Raw genomic sequence first — 16047 nt, 5'->3', positions numbered from 1 at the left:
CGAGAACCAGCCCAGCCTGGGCCTGCCTTCTCCTGGCCACTCAAGTCAGGTCGGCGGGCACAGGCTGCACAGGCAGCCCAGCTGGGAGACGCCCAGGTCAGACGCGAAGCCGGCCTGACGTGTGGGTGAGGGGCTCAGTGGGCAAAGGCTGCTGCCATTTGCCAGGCTAGGGCGGGGGGCAGGGATCTCAGCGGGGGGATGGCACTGCTGAAGCTCATTCACTGCATACTCTCTGCCCAGCACCGTGCCTGGCATGCAGCAGGCCCTGGGGTGGGCCTCCAGGACTGACGCAGCTGCTCGGAGGAGAGCCGTAACATGGGTTACTCGAGGGCACATAGGGGAAAGCAAGGGGGACTCTACTTTGTTGAAAAGAGAAAGGGAGGGACGCCTGGGCGGCTCAGCTGTTGAGCATATGCCTTCGGCTCAGGGTATGATCCTGGAGTCCTGGAATCGAATCCCACATCGGCCTCCCTGCATGGAGCCCGCTTCTCCCTCTGCCCGTGTCTCTGCCTCTCTCTCTGTGTCTCTTGTGAATAAATAAAATCTTAAAAAAAAAAAGAAAGGCAGACCACAGGAAGCGAGAAACAGAGGGCCTGTCCCACCCCTCCTTTTCAGCACCTCCACCCCGACGAGGGGGAGAAAATGGGGGACCAAGAACTGCATCTGGTTGTTTCTTTAATCGAATGCAGACTCATTCATAGAAAACAGAAATGCAACCATAGCATGGAGACAGACATTAAACGGAGTTCTGAAAAAAGATCCAGATCCCCCTCCTCCCCGTGGCCCCAGGGAGAGCTATAAAAACAAGTTGGGCAGAACAAAACACACACCCGTCCCCGAGCCGGAGCCCAACCTGAACTCCCCCATCTTGGCATTTGGACCGGACCAGGTAGGGTGATGGGGACCCAAGGGCCAGAGCGGCCAGGGGCCGAAGTCTCCTACATATATACGTGTGTGTGATTAACACAGAACTTGGCCGAAGACGGACAGAAACACGGAAGCCAGCCCTGCGTCCTAGAGTGAGGCTGGTCCGGGCACAGCAGGGGCAGAGCGTGTCCCTTCCTGAGCCTCCTTCTAAGATAGGCACTGGGGCTCCCACGGCTGTGAGGAGGCAGGAGGAGCCGGGTGCCTTGGGGCCCCCTCCTTCGCCCCTGGACATTCTTGGACAGCGTCGATGGCACTGAGAGGCCCCCAGCTGGGGCTTGGCAGGGCCGAGGGCCGGAAAGAAAAGGAAAGGGGCGAATTGATCTTTCCCTCCAATCGTGGTGCCCACATCAGTCCAGGGGCTGACGGGATAGGAAGTTGACCTCTGAATTCAGCCCCTCAGATCAAGGCGACCCTCACATGCAGGCTGACCCTTTGACTATAGAGCCAGTACCAAGCACAGGTCAGAGGGAGGAGGCACCACTGCCTGAAGCCCCTCTTAGGCCTTAGCACCAAAAACCTGGCCCCAGCCGGCCAGCCTCCACAATCCTACACCCGCATTTCATCCTGACTGGAATGGGCAGTGATGGCAGTCGCGTACAGCCCCAAAGAGCAGTGGGGCCCTGGTACAGGACGGAGAATCAGGCCCAACCAGGCCTGAACTGGAGCTCGGGAAGAAGAAAGGGCTTGGGGTGCAGGCTCCGGGGAGGGGAAGGACGGACAGAGTGCGAGGCAGTGAGATGGGCAGGGCAACACTTCGCTCCTTCGTCCTGCAGAGGGACAAATGGAGAGCCAACAGCAGGGCCCGTGAGAGGCCCTCAACACTGAGAAGCAGCAGCAATTGGCCAACATCTGGGGTGTGAGGGGAGCAGGCCTCCTCCCCAGCAGAGAGCAGCTGCAAGGCTCAAGGCTCCCGCCATGACTGTCCCAGGCCAGGCTTGGCCTAGACCTTGCTGTCCTGCTGTCACCCACCCTGGGCCGCAGGCTGGGGACTCACCCCCGGAGCTCTGAAGGCTCCAGGCAGGGTGGCAGGAGGCCTTGGGGCCCCATGAGTAAAGCAAGGGGCCTAGCTCCTGCTAGAACACGTAGATCTTGTCCCGCTGCACGGTGTCCAGGTCGTCGTCCAGCGTCAGCAACACCTGGGGAAGGACGTGGAGTCAGGCCCAGGCCAGCGGCCGACCTCGGCCTCCACCCCACCCCCTGCTTGGGCAGGACAGTCTCACGGACCAGGAATGACCCAAACATGGCAATGGAGGACAGGAAGTGCCAGATATCGTGGTCGTCAAAGAAGTCCAGGAGGATGCAGTCGCGGTTGTGTTCCCGTGACTCGGCGGGGGTTTTCTGGGGAGGAACAGAGAGCCTGTGGATGCGGCCCACCCAGGCCCGGGGCCAGACCCGCCCGCGGCTCCCTCGGCCGCCGTGCTCCCGGCACCAGGCACGAGAGCACCCTCCTTCTGACTCATCCTCACCATCCTCTCCCACATCTAAGAACTGGCTTTTGTTACAGATTTCCCCCAGAGGATGCTGGCTTCTGCCCTTTCCTTTCACTTTTACCCTCATGCCTTGGATTCTTCTGCTGTTCACACCAGCAGAGGGTTGAGATCACCTTGAGATGCCCCCTAACTTGGGTCCCTGTCTTGGACTCTGCCCCCTGCTCCAATCTGCTCCTCCAGGCTCACTCGTTCTCCAAAGCATTACTAGCAGGTAACCCCCACCCACCCACCCCCCACAACAGGAACCATGATGTGGGCCACGTCCTAGGAAACTCGGGGTCCTCCATGCTCACCCATGATCCCTACCCAACAAACACTCACCGGACACCACTATGTCTGGGGACCGTCTCTGCCACATGCTGAGGCCACTGATATGACAAGAACTATCCTGACCTCAGGGGTTCACAGTCTTCACTCGGCTCCCAGATTCATATATTTGTTGACCCCAAATCTGCCTAGATTGGGGACCACTATGTCTGGGGACCGTCTCTGCCACATGCTGAGGCCACTGATATGACAAGAACTATCCTGACCTCAGGGGTTCACAGTCTTCACTCGGCTCCCAGATTCATATATTTGTTGACTCCAAATCTGCCTAATCTAGTTCTGCCTTTGAGTCATTACTCCGGTCGCAGCATTGCTAGGCCACGGGGCCCTTTCTCATCGCCCAGGGCCTTTGAGACCATGAGCAAGGTCCACCTCCTCCAGGAAGCTTTCCTGGACCTCCTATGTCCTCTGCCCTCGTGTCCATGTCCCCTTCCTGTCTTGCCTATGTCCTTCACCTTGTGGATCATATTGCAAAGAGTAGTCCAGGAACTGATGGTCTCTCTCCTGAACTAGATTAAAGTACTTCAAAGGCAGAGGACCATGCCAGGCTTGGTTCTGATCATAGAATTGAAACCTGATTCATGGCAGGTGCCTACAAGGGTGAGGGGAGAGCCTGGAACTTCTGGCTTCAAACCCCAGCTGTGCCACTGGCTGGCCATGTGACCTTGGGCAGGTGCCTTGGCCTCTGTGAACTTCAGCTGCCTCATATGTAAAATGGGGACTTTCAGGAATATTAAGGGAGAAAGCAGCTGCGAAAGAGCATGGCCGGTACTCACAAATGATGTTTGTAAAGAGAAGTGGCCATTTGTTGGCTCACAACAAACTTGTGGGTGACTCCCTCACCCTCTCGGCAGGAGGACTACTCACCTGCCAGGTGCTGAGTCCCTGGAAGAAGAAGAAGAGTGCGAAGCCCCACACCACGGAGGTGCAGACAATGCAGAGCAGGGGAATGAGCTTGATCCGTTCCCCGCTGCGGAGCTGGTGGGAGAGAAGAGGAGTCTGAGGGCCGGGCCCTGGCCCAGCCCGTCTCCCAGCCTGCCCTTCACACCACTTCTCAGCATATGGGACGGATCCTTCAGGAAGCCTTCCTGGATTCACACCATCACCTGCCGTAGCTACACAGCCCACTCATCCCACACCAGCAGCCTGGGGTCCTCACCCCTGATGTCTGCCCTGGCTAGGCCTCCATGTGCCCACAGCCCCATGCTATCAACCTGCACTGGCCAGGGGGCTCTCCTTGTGCTTGGCTCCTCTCACCCTGGACGCCAGGAGGGTGGGAAGTGCCCGGCCCTCAGAGGCCCCAGGCTGTGCAGAGCCCCCCTCAACCCCTCTACACCACATGGGGCTCTTCCCAGCTGCAGCCTGCAGCGCTACCAGTGTCATGGGCTGTTCTCTGCATATGGAAGGGGCTCAGTGAATGAGTCTCTGGATACAGCTGGAGTACAGGCAAGAGACTTTAGCCTCTCCCCTCCTCGAACTGCATCAGCATGAGACGAACAAAAAAATTCCCACTGCCTCTCAATGCTACCCTGAAGCAGGTTGTGCCAATCTCCTCCCGCTGGCAGAGAAGGCTCAGCCATCCCCACTCACCTTCATAATGATGTAGAAGGCGAAATAGAGAAGCAGGTTGCAGATGCCAATGGCCAACAAGTAGGAGGCGAAATCATTGGGGCGCATGATGAGCCCATAGGCAGCTCTGGCAAAGGAAAGAAGAGCTGGTGAAGCAGGGGAAGACAAGGGCAAGGAAAAGGCTCTCCTTCACCCCATGTTATGCTACTATGAAGTGAGGCTGGGTTCAGAGGCCCACAGAAATTCCAGAACCCCCGGTGCCAACATCTCTCTCCTCAGCCCCCATTTCTCACGCCTGAAGCTTAGAATGTGTCCGTGGCCCCCCAGGCAGCCAATGGCTGGCCAAGTCCCCCGCTGTCTGCCCAGCCAGGCTACCACAGACAATGGCCAGACTCACAGCGACCAGTTGATAATGTTGCCCATAACCAGCAGCACCATGCGGTCCTGGAGGGAAGCAGAGACACGGGGACTGAGAGAGGGGAAGAGAGACAGGAAGAAAAGTGGAAGAAGGCCCAGATCAGCCAGTCCCCACCCTCCCCTGGGCTCTCAGCTATGTCCCCGCACCCCCCCACCAGCCGAGGGAAGAGAGCAGATGGCAGAGGGCTGGGGAGCTGGGCCAGTACCACGTAGAGGGGCCCGCTGCACTGCCGGATGCAGTCTGTGTAGAGCACGTGGAGGATGCGGCGGCAGATCCCGGAGTCTGCAAGAAGGAGAAGTGCTGACGGCCTTGGGATCCCTTCCCCCATCCCCTGGCCCACTCCCGCAGAGGACCCCCAGGCCTTCAGAGGGCACAGCTATGCCAACCCTCATCTCATTCCTCACTCGGTGATTCTTCCAGAGCCCCCAGCAAGAGAGCAGAACCCAGAGTCTGCTGTGAGTCCAGGTCCCCTGACTCCCTGGGGCCCAGCTGCACCCCCCACCTCCCCGCCCTGCCCTGGGCATGCCCTCACCCAGCTTCCAGCGGCCCATGTAATAGAGCTGTGTGCTGAGGAGCAGGGTGGCAATGATGTGAATGATCGAGAAGACTATCCAGAATGCTGTGTTTCCTTTGCCGAAGACCTGTCAGGGGCCACAGTGGACAGGGCTGAGGAGGCGCTGAGAGGAGCTCCCACAGCCCGCCCTTTCTCCGGAGGATCGCGGCTCTCCCAGGAGCCCAGAGACGGCACATCAGGGAAGGAGCAGGGATCTCTCCTCTGGGGGGCGGGGGGGCAGAGGGACTGCATGTGCACACACACGTGTGCACCTTTAATACTTTAATATGGGGCAGGCCCAAGGGGCCAGGGGCTCACCACGCCCAGCACGGAGAAGAAGATGACGATGGCCAAGCAGGCGTAGGCGCTGTAGGCGCTGGCGTTAATGTCTGGGTGCCGCTTCTGGTAGAGCTTCAGCATGCACAGCCCGGCAATCATGTACATGAATGACGTGTCTGGGTTGGGGGCATGAACGTGAGCTACAAATGCATCCACTGGACTTCAGCATGGAACTCCCTGCCCAGACAATCCAAGGGAGCCCCCAAGGCCTTCTCGTGGCCACAAGCGAGCCACTGGTGGGCTGACACCAGAACTCCAGCCCGACCTGGAGTTCGAATGTCATCACACTGACATGTGACTGTGACACCACACTGCCACCCCACTGGCTGGCACCCAATCTGACCTCCCCTGACAACAAGGACAATGTAGCCTGAGCACCCTAAGGTCAGGGACCACATCTCAGTGATATTCGTTTTCTCAGTTTACACAGGGCTTTCCATTGAAAACACTAAACGGATGAATGCAACAGCATCCAGCTGCATCCTTTCTAGAAACTAGGATGTGTATGCACACAGGAACCCCAACCCTGGCGTCTCCCACAGGGCTGAGTCCTGTGGGATCCCTGCAGGTGACATGGGGATGGTAGAGGACCTCAGACAGGTGCAGCCAGGGAAGGAGGCCCCACTCACCAAACTGGAAGTTGGTATAGTTGGGGCAGACATGATAGCAGGCACTAAGCAACCCCTCCATCATCAGGGCTGTGCCCATGGCATAGAACAGGCCAAAGTGTTTTGGGATCCCACATTCCTATTGGGGAGAAGGGAAGGGAAAGAGGAGGTGAGGTGGGAGGGAGGAAGGGACCCAAAGGACGGACAGGAGGGGAGAGGTATGGAGCGGCTCGTGGGCTGGGCAGGGCTGGGCACTCCAGCTAGAAGAGCCTGGCGCCGAGGCATTGGTGGGCAGGTGCTCTCTCACCAGGGCGTAGAGGTCATTGCGCAGCAGGGCCCGGTTGTGGTTAATCTCTCGCTGCAGAATGATGAGCAGGAACAGCAGCCCCAGCAGGATATACCCCAGATTGCTCAGGATGTTGTTGAAGGCGCTGGAAGGGGTGACACAGGGTGCATTGCCTTGACCCTGCACTCTGGCCTCTTCTGCCCCCCACCCCCCACCCCGGGGCATTACTGGCAGAGCCCCTGCCCCAGCCCTAGCTCACCCCAAACCATCCCCACCTGAGGTTGCCCAGCGGGTGAGCACAGAGGAAGTTGTAGTAGCAGATGTCCTGATTCCCTGTGACGTTCACCACCTGCAGCAGGGCACAGGAGCACAGAGGGGCTGCTGATGCACCTGGCTCAGCCCAGAGCCCAGGTGAGAGGGAGCCAGGCTCTAGCCCTGCCACACCACCCAGTCCCAGCCGGCAGGACAGGAAAGTGCCACACAACGGGCACGTGTGTGCATCCGTATGCCAGGCCAGGCTTCTTTGTCACAGTCACTGGCCCCCTCACTAGGTGGAGTCAGAAATCATGAGGCATGACCGCGACAGAGGTTCTTGCCTCATAGCACAGAGAAAGGGGAAGGGAAACCAACACTTACAAAGTCCCACAGCTCTTGTTGCATGAACCCTGCAACGAGCCGGGGACGGTGTCGTCATTGCTACTGTGCTGCCCCATTTTTCAGGGAGCCTCATGACTTGCTGCAGGTCACCCAGCTGGTGAGGCTGAGTTAGGATCTGGACCCAGGACCTATGACCTAAGACCTGTGCTCACTCCTGAGCCCCAGGCCGGGAAGCTCTGCACTTGGGGCCGTGGCCCAGATGGGCAAGGGCGCTCCGCAGGGGCCCCGGGGGAGCCAGCCCTGCCCCTCACCGTCTGGTAGGTGATCACCAGCTGCACCACCGGAAGCGCATAGAAGACAGCGATGGTGGCGATGTTCCTGAGGAGAGGAAGGACAGCGGTGAGGAGGTGGCACCCGAAACCTGCCACCGCCACCCCACCCCACCAGGGAGGAAGCCCGGCCCCCTCCGCCCACTCACCAGAAGTAGATCTGGTACTTTTTCCGAAGGACGCGTTTGTCCTTGCGGGCCAGGTCGGCCACGTAGAGGTATTGCTGGGGAGAAGCTGCAGTGAGCCCTGCTTTCCCGCTGCCCCCTGGGAGAAGCCCCTTCTGCCCAGGTTAGAGGAGGACAGCGAAGGCCCCCCACCCCTTCTGCAGGCCACAGTCCTGCACCGCAGGGCAGGTGGCTCCAGGTCAGCCCCTTGCTGTGGACCATCAGACTGGAAGGGCCGGGAATAGAGTCAGCTTCCTCTAGAATCTATCCTGCCCCAACTCAGCTCTTTCCCTTTGTTCTCCTACAATGTCACCTACCAAGGGGGTGTGTGGGGGCCCAAACACAGAATCTGCTACCCATGGGAAACCCATGACTAGGGCCAGCCCCCATGGCATCAGACCTTGGTGCGAATGACATTCTTGTCCGAATCAATGTCAGTCAACGTGTCATAGTCGTCCTCCTCCACAGAGCTCATGGAGTCCAGGCGTGGCCGAGTGCCCACAGGGTCTAGGGAACGATCTGGGGTGGTGGGGAGGAAGAGTTAACCAAGAGGCACAGAACGTAAGATCTGTCCCCACCCCCTGGGGCAATTGTCACAATTACTGGGCAGTGGGAAGAGGCAAATTGTGGGCTCAGAGCAGGAGCAGAGGCGGGCTCAGGCCCAGGGAAGAGGTATCGGGTGCTCCTAAGTCCTCGAGGGGAACAAGGGTGGGTTCTGGGAAGAGGCCACCAAACAGGGACTGCTCCAGCCCTGCCCCCTCACTGAGTAGGACTTCCAGGCCAGGACGCTGAGCAGACCTGGGCCCCCGACACAAGCAATAAGGACTGAATTCGGCAGAAGTCATGCTGATTAGATGCCCGGCCGTGTGGGTTCTGAGAGGACACTGGCTTGGCCCCCACTGGGTAAAGACCCAGTGGGCTCTGGGGGCGGGCAGGCAAGGAGGACAGGCTGCCTCTAGGAAGAGCACCTGCTCCTGTTCTTCTCTTGTGCCTTCAGAAGCTTCCTCCTATGACTTTGCCTGACCGAAGCCCCCAGAGGCCAGGATGTGACACCTGTGCCCATGAGCCCTACCCCGGCAGGCCAGGGAACATGGGTGCTGGCAAATATGACAGCCAACCAGAACATCTGGCCTGGGGGGAGTTGGGGTGCCAGCCCACCAGCATCAAAGCCAGTGCCTGCTTATCTCAAAAGACACAAGAGCGGGCAATTATTGGCATTAGATGGGGAAGCCATGCACAAAGCATCTCTCTGGCCCTGGAGCCCACTGGCTCCAGTCAACTGCCCTGGCAGGAGCTGATTGGCGGAGCAGCGCCCCCCCCCCACATCTACCCATGGCAATGCACAGCTGCCGCATCTGGCCAAAGGGGAGGCGCCGCTTGAACTGGTCGTGCCCTTCAAAGGAAAGGGAAAGTTACCAGGAAGTGGGGCCAAGGAGGAAGGAAGGAAAAAGGAAAGGGGTAGGGAGGCAGCAGCCCCATTCCTGGCTCCAGCGTCTGGCAGAAGAGGCAAGTGCCCTTCACCACACTTCGCCCAGCCTGCTCCAGCCCTGCACCGCCTGGCTCTGCCCAGCCTGGCGTACTCACCCTGGTAGCCGTAGGAGAGGTCCCCAGTGCCCGTGCTATCCACCAGGCCGTCCGTAGATCCCGAGCTGTTCTCTGTGGGGAACGGCAAGTGGTGAGGCAGGTGCGAGGGGATGGGGATGCTGGGGGGGGGCGGGGGAGAGGCCTGCTGCCACTCGGCCACCCATTGACGTGACCGGGTTGTGAGTGGGCAGGCACGACCACCAGTGCTGACACGTACCAAAGGAGCCATAGTTATAGCCCTCGTAAGGGGAGCTGCCAGGGAAGGAGTCGGCGAGCACCCGGGGGTGACCTGCAATGAGAAATCAAGGTCCCATCAACTCTGGAAACAGGGTGTGGCCAAGCCAAGGAGAGGAAAGACACAGAAGGGCCATGGCAGCAGCAAAGAATAAGCACCTATCCTGACAAACACACTGCGCTCCCACCACCAGCCGTGCCCCAACCTCCCACGCGGGTCCCAAAGGAAACCCTCACTGTCCTTTGTCCTCTCTACAGAATGAGAAAGGTCAAGGAAGCGATGCATCTCAATTACCAGCGAGGACAGCGAGCACCGGCCTGCCCAGGTCCCACCCCGACACCCCAGTGTGTCCCCCTCCGTCCCCCATTCTGGATTCCAGCTCCTCTGCCCACAGCACCTGGAGCTTACCAAGGAGAGAGGCTGAGAGAGAAGGTCCCAAGCAGGAGGGAGGACAGAGAGAGAAGGAAGGTTGGAAGAAAAGGAGAGAGAATGAAAGGTTAATAACGCCCCAGACTGTGAGCTCCTCCCCCGAGGCAGTGTAGCTAGCCCCAGAGAATGAATCAAGCGGCAGCCATTAAGATGGGCATATCAGGGTGGTCCGGGCACAATCCCGGCCCCACTTCCATCTGTAGAGTGTTCTTCCCAATCTGAACATCCAGAAGCCCCCAGCTGGCCTCTCCCCCTCCAGCCCCCAAGGGAACCATCCACCAAAGCACAAAGCACACTCTGCCCTCCCTGCCCACGCCCTCTGGAGGTACCGCTTTCTGGGCAGGCTCGGTCCATGGCCACCAGAAGCGTCTTCTTCCTCTGCCTGCAGGAACAGAATCCAGAGGCAAACCAGAGAGGCACGAAGAGGGTCCTGCCTGGATGGCTGGCCTGCCTTCCACCCTCTCCATCCCTAACCCTGCCCTCCATCTGTGACCTAAGGCTCCTCCCAGGCTGGGGAGTAGTGTGGGGTTTCCCTGCTTGGGGAGAAGGTTGAGGGGAGGGGCTGGTTTCCAGAGAAGAGGCCCAGGGACCACCGACCTCCTATGCCCCACGATGGTGCAGAGCACTAGCCTGGGCTGGCTCAGATCCTGCCAGGCAGGCTCCCCTGCTCGCCCCACACCAGAACAGGGGGAAGCCCAGCAGCCCCCCTTTACCTCCAGTTCTCCCAACAGGCCAGGAGGATAGTCAGCAGATAGAAGGAGAGAAATATGCCCAGGCAAAAGAGCATACCGCCAACATAGGCCTCAGCTGTGGGGAGGGAAGCAGGAGGATGAGCACATCAGATCCTGCCAAGGCTGCGCGTCACGGCACACAGGGGCCCAGCCTGAGCTCTCCCCTCTTCTTCCCTCAGATGCAGTAACCTCGTGGGGTGAACAACAGGCCGTTCCCCCAGATATGCCAAACTCTGACGTGATTCCTGTCTTTGCTCCTGTTGCTCCCTCTGCTAGAATTTTCTCCTCTGCTTCTTCCTTGAAAACTCCATCCTGCTTTCAAACACACTGTCCTTACAAGCACAGTTCAGGGGCTGTGTCCTCTAGGAAAGCTTCTCTGTCCTATGCTCCCAGTGACCTGTCCTTTGCCCACTGGAGCTCTCAGCACCCTGCACAGAGAGGCTCCTGTCCTTCAGGAGCTCTCTGAGGACTACAGCCAGAGCGTAGCACCTGGCATGAAGAAGGTGCTCGATAAATATTTGTTGAATAAAGAAACCATACAGGAGAGGCGAGCTTCTTTTTCTTCCTATCACAATCCCTTATTTTTTCCAGCTTATGTATTCCAGTTTACAAAGGGCTCCATCTAATCACTCAGCAAATATTTATTGAGTGTGACTAAGGGGCCTAACACTTTCCTGCTAATTTTGTGCTAAACCGCACAACTTGGTGAGACTACCAGGACAGACCCTACTGCCTGTTATTATAGGGAGAGGGAAGCTGAGGCTTTTATCATAGAGACAGGGCAATAGTGAGACTACACTGCTCATAAGGGGTGAAAAGAGAACCAGAACTCAGTACTTCAGAGTGTTGGTCACTGACTCTGCACTACATCACACTGGGACCCACCTCCTGGCCCTCCCATCGTGAACACTGCCAAGAGCACCCCCCCTTCCTCCCCCATCAGTGTGCCCTGTAGGCCTCCATCACCCTTCCCATTCAGAGAACACTCCCTCCCCTCCTCAGGTCTGAGAGGAAGAGCCACTCAGCCACCCACACTCACACGTGACCGCCCGAGATACCACCACTGACAGGGTTTTCTGGCGATGCCCTTGATCAACCGGTTCATCTGGAAACAAAATGTCAAACAAGTGGCTGCCTAGAGCTTTGCTGAAGTTTGTGGGACCGGGCCTGGGAGAGTCTGGGGCCCAAGCCCTCCATCTCAGATCCACCCATCAGCCACACACAGGTTCTTCTACTTCCCAGGGAGTGGCCAAGCCCTCCCCACCACCCCTAGCCAGGCCCAGGGCACACGGTGTACCTTCTACAAAGGGGTAGAAAGGCAAGGAGCCCCCACAGGCCTGGTCTTCAGTCTTCACCACCACCACCACGTAAAAGCTGTTGCTGGGGAAGTCTTTGCGCTGCAGGATGACGGTGATGATGATGATGATGATGATGATAAAACCATCATCATCAAAGACCATCAAAATCAATCATCAAAATACACACATAATTTTACTTAGCCCTCACAAAGATCCCTGAGATAAGTACTATCATTATCCCTACTGGGCCTTAGGGTTATACCGCCAGTAAGTGGTACAGCCAGCGTTATCTGGCTCCAGAGCCCAAACCATGACTCTGCGCTCGCTCACAGCCAGGTGAGCGAATGTGTGTAAGACCCACCATCAAGGAACCCATGGGTGCCCGATTACAGTCTGGGCATCAGCCGGGAGAAAGGGGGAGGGGCCTCGCTGCCTCCTGAGGTGAAAGACTGGATCTTGTGGGGGGATCACATGGCGCTACACTCCCTGCCCCCAGCATAGGTTTTAGCCTTTGCCACGGGCCACACAGCATCAGCCGGGGCCCTTTCCCCTCTCTCAGCTATCATTACGGTGAATGAAGTAGAACTGACAGCCAGAAAGGGTACTCTGCTCTCTCCTACCCCTCCTGGTGATCGGGATGATGGTTGAACTGTCGCATATATCAGAGGGTCCCAACCCTCAGAGACTGGCAGGCCAAGACTTGGTCTTATCAACAGGGTAGGAATGGGGCAGGGGTAAAGGGGCAAGGATTTGGAAAGCTCATCCCCTCGCCCATCTCCCACGGGGCCATGCGCATTTCCTACCTGCACAGTGATGGCGGCCTTCTTGGTCATAGTCTGATACATGCCGATGAAGGCTACGTTGTTGTCCAGATCATAGACAGGGCACTACAGAGGTGGGAGGGAGAGGCCGATGGGCAGGACCCAGGCCCTGGGCCTCCTCTTGAGCAGCCCTGCTACCCTCAGTAGAGGACAAAAAGGGCAGGCAACCTACCAGGACATCCTGGATGGAGATGACTGAGCAGGGAAAGGCTTTGTTGGAGGTCACCTTGACAATCACCGAGTCCACTCCCTCCGGGAACTCATACTTGAAGTACTGAGGGCACAGGAGGGCAGAGAGAGTCCCATCTCATGAGGATGCTCTCTCTGTCCCTCTACAAGGGAACAGTGTGAATCCTCTCAGGTTTGGGCAGTGGACACTCTCTGGGAAGAAAGACCCTGACCCCAAGCAACCCTATTATATCATCCCCTGCAACCTCACCTGGGCACCCAGGAGAGTGTCCAAGAGGCAAGGAGAAAAGGTGGCCACCAGACCCCATGCCTCTGCACTTGCCGTGCTGCTGGTCCCTTACCACCTTAGGGCCAGAGCTCCTATTTCCCAACAGTCTCTCCATAGCGAGGGTACAGCCAACCGGAGACTCCCAGCAGAGTCTGCCGACCACTCCTGCTCCCGTGTCCCCACTTGTCCTCCCAGAGGGCAGCTGACACGAGAGATCTTACCTGGGGCTGGGCTGCTGTGGTGTTGAAGCTAAACTGCTCCCCAGTCCTGGAGGGAGAAGAGCCCACCCCCACAGTCATTCCCGGAGCTTGGCAAGAAGGCCAGTCCCATGGTCCCCTTGCATCTCCCTTGCCGACCTGAGCACAAAGTCGTCCATGCGGCTGACCCGGAGCTGGTATGTGGTGTTGACTGGTGACAGGGTGGACACATCCACGTAGAAGTACTGGACCTCGGACTCATTCTTGGTGGGGGGCTGGCACAGTGTTCGCTCCACCTTTTGGTAGAGGTACTTGCGCTGATACCTACAGCCCAAAGCAGAAAGGGGACGTTAGCACTGCGCCTGCCGGTAAGCCAGGCCAAGGGAGCAAGGCCCCAGTTCTTCTTCTCTGGTTTCCATTCTCCCCACTCCTACCCTGGCTGGGCTGACAAGCTCCAGGCTTGTCTGGCCTGGCTACTGAGCAGCCCCCTGGTTCAGGGAATGGGGGAGAGAAACGGAGGGGCTCCTGGGTGGTCTGAGGCCCCAAATGAGGCCCTGGGGGAGGCTCTGGGCATGGCCTGGCCTCGGCCTACCCCCCTCCCTGATCCCCATGTCCTACTCACAGCCCTCGCAGGATTAGGGGCACCTGGAAGGACACCACAGCTTCCTTCTGGCGGACCACAAACAGCAAAGGAGCCCCCTTCTGCTTGTTCAGGACATTCACGGACACACGCACACCTTCTGTCTGGAGAATAACATGGAAACAACCCTCAGTCAAGCCTGTGGGGACTCTACTTCCACTACCTGGGACACATGGCTCCAGAGACAGTGAGCGCTGCCCTTCATCGTCCCAACCCCGACCCCATCTGAGTCAGGCTGGGAAGCTAGCTGCGCCCCTTCTTCTACCAGAGCAGGCCCAGTCTGCAGGAGAGATTTGCCCTGAGTTCCAGGAGGGGTCCCTGGACGAGGCCCCATCCTGGCTGGCAGGTACATATGTGCAGGACAACGGGGCCCCCGCCAACTTGAAGGCCTCACTTCCCAACAGGAAACATAAGGGAGACCTCGGGCATCCCCAGGATGCCCCACACCTATCCACGTCCACAGGATATACACGCACAGGGCCACAGGAGACCAAGAAGGGTTCCTCAGTTTTCTTCCTTGTGAGCCAGGAAGCTCCCATTCAACAATTCCCATCCCCCAATCTGGGGACCAGAGCCAGGAGGGTTGTGGGGAAACAGAGATTGTTGAAAAGTACGAAAGCCAAGCTCTACCCTTCGATCTGATCAAGGGCTAGCGCTGCTGAAAAGTCGCTTCACACCACTGAGCCCCAATGTGCCCTCTGTACGATGCACACCTTCTCGCTCTTCACGCATGGAGCAAAGTATACAGAATAGTGGGAGCTTCAAGAAAATCAATGGGTCAAACCTGGTGATGCTTGTTATTGTGCTGCTGAGACCCCCACCCTAGGGCAGCATTTCCCAGAGGGGTAGAGACCATAAGTCTCCGGTTGACCCCAGGGATGGGGAGAAGGAAGAAAGGACTCTAAGCAGGAGGAAAGCACACTTCAGAGATACAGGCTCTGAAGGCAGACCCTGGCCTGTCACGGGAGGCAAATCTCTGCCCGTTCTGAAAAATAATCAGGCTCCCAGGCTCAGCTCTCCCACGCCTTAGTAAATCCAATCCTGGAGAGCTCAAGGCAGCGGGGTAGTGCCGGGCGGCTTGAGTTCTCCAAATCTCTGTGGGTCTAGCTACAACCATGTTTAACACATGCCGGGGGAAGAAATGAAAGAGAAAGTCAGGGTGAGGCAGATTCCCCAGAGAGGAGCTTCCTCTCTCCTCCCGTCCAACTTGACGTTGGGTCTTGTCTCCACCACGCTGGATGGTGTGCAAGGCCGGGGGGAGGGGGGCCTTCTAAGGCAGGCAGGGAGCTGCGAGGGCTGCATCCGTCTCCCCGGGGAGCCTCAGCCTTAACTCGCCTGGGCAGAGCCTCCGGGCGGCCTGGCTCCTCTCCTGGGGGTTTTCCGGGCCAAGCCCGGGGCCCGGCCTGCTCCGCCTGCACCCAGCCCGGGGGCTGTCAGACTCAGGGTGCTGGGGAGGGGGGGGCAGGCGGAGAGGAGGGGTCCACAGGAACTCGGGACGGGACAACTTTGGCGGCGGCGGCCGGGCGGGAGCTCCAGGGAGCGCGGGGGGCGGGGCGGGGCGGGGCGGGGCGGGGAGGGGGCGCGCAGCGCGGCTCTGGGAGGGGGACCCCCCCGGCGCCCCCCGGCGCCCCCCGGCCCCCCGGCGCCCCCCGGCGCCCCCCGGCCCCGCCCTCACCCGGTTGCGTGTCACGGTGTGGTTGAAGGTGTAGATGTTGACCAGCTCGCTGTTGACCTCGTCCGCGTAGGTGCGCTCGAACTCGGCGTCTTTCTGCGAGACGTTCTTGGGCCCCAGGGCCCCCGGGCGGCCGCCGGCCGAGGCCACCAGGAGCGCCACGAAGGGCAGGGCCAGCGCGAACATGGCCCCGGCGAGGCGGCGGCGGCGGCGGCGGCGGCGGGGGCGGCGGGCGGCGGGACAGCTCCGGGGCGGGCGGCGGCTGCGGCCGCAGCTTCCAGCATCTCACCAGGACCAGAACTTTAACCCCGGCCCGAGATTAGGACACGTCCCCTCCCCGGAGCCGCGGCGGCGCTCGCGGGGGCCCGGCGGGGAG

General features: G+C 59.1%; 1 protein-coding gene across 2 annotated transcripts; it reads right to left on the bottom strand.

Moving 5' to 3' along the window:
• Positions 1 to 658: 658 nt before the first annotated feature.
• Positions 659 to 16047, bottom strand: SIDT2 (SID1 transmembrane family member 2). 2 transcript variants are annotated; one of them, XM_055304864.1, is made up of 27 exons: positions 15675 to 15899; positions 13982 to 14103; positions 13519 to 13683; positions 13384 to 13429; positions 12878 to 12979; positions 12688 to 12771; positions 11884 to 11983; positions 11626 to 11691; positions 10569 to 10662; positions 10185 to 10237; positions 9409 to 9480; positions 9192 to 9263; positions 8938 to 9000; positions 8008 to 8126; positions 7593 to 7666; positions 7426 to 7492; positions 6793 to 6866; positions 6539 to 6662; positions 6253 to 6370; positions 5603 to 5739; positions 5264 to 5372; positions 4937 to 5013; positions 4711 to 4757; positions 4335 to 4440; positions 3612 to 3722; positions 2152 to 2265; positions 659 to 2063 (listed from the first exon to the last, which is right to left on the bottom strand). In XM_055304864.1, the coding sequence occupies exons 1-27, from the start codon at positions 15855 to 15857 to the stop codon at positions 2001 to 2003; spliced, it is 2562 nt and encodes an 853-aa protein (XP_055160839.1). In that variant the 5' UTR covers positions 15858 to 15899; the 3' UTR covers positions 659 to 2000. The 2 variants fall into 2 exon arrangements, with proteins under 2 accessions (XP_055160839.1, XP_055160838.1); XM_055304863.1 differs by lacking the exon at positions 8938 to 9000 and having other exon boundaries at positions 15675 to 16047.

Source organism: Nyctereutes procyonoides, unplaced genomic scaffold, assembly GCF_905146905.1.
Source record: "Nyctereutes procyonoides isolate TBG_1078 unplaced genomic scaffold, NYPRO_anot_genome, whole genome shotgun sequence".
NCBI classification, from domain to species: Eukaryota; Metazoa; Chordata; class Mammalia; order Carnivora; family Canidae; genus Nyctereutes; species Nyctereutes procyonoides.
Note: the sequence above shows the minus strand (reverse complement) of the source record. Positions and strands in the feature narration are given on the sequence as shown.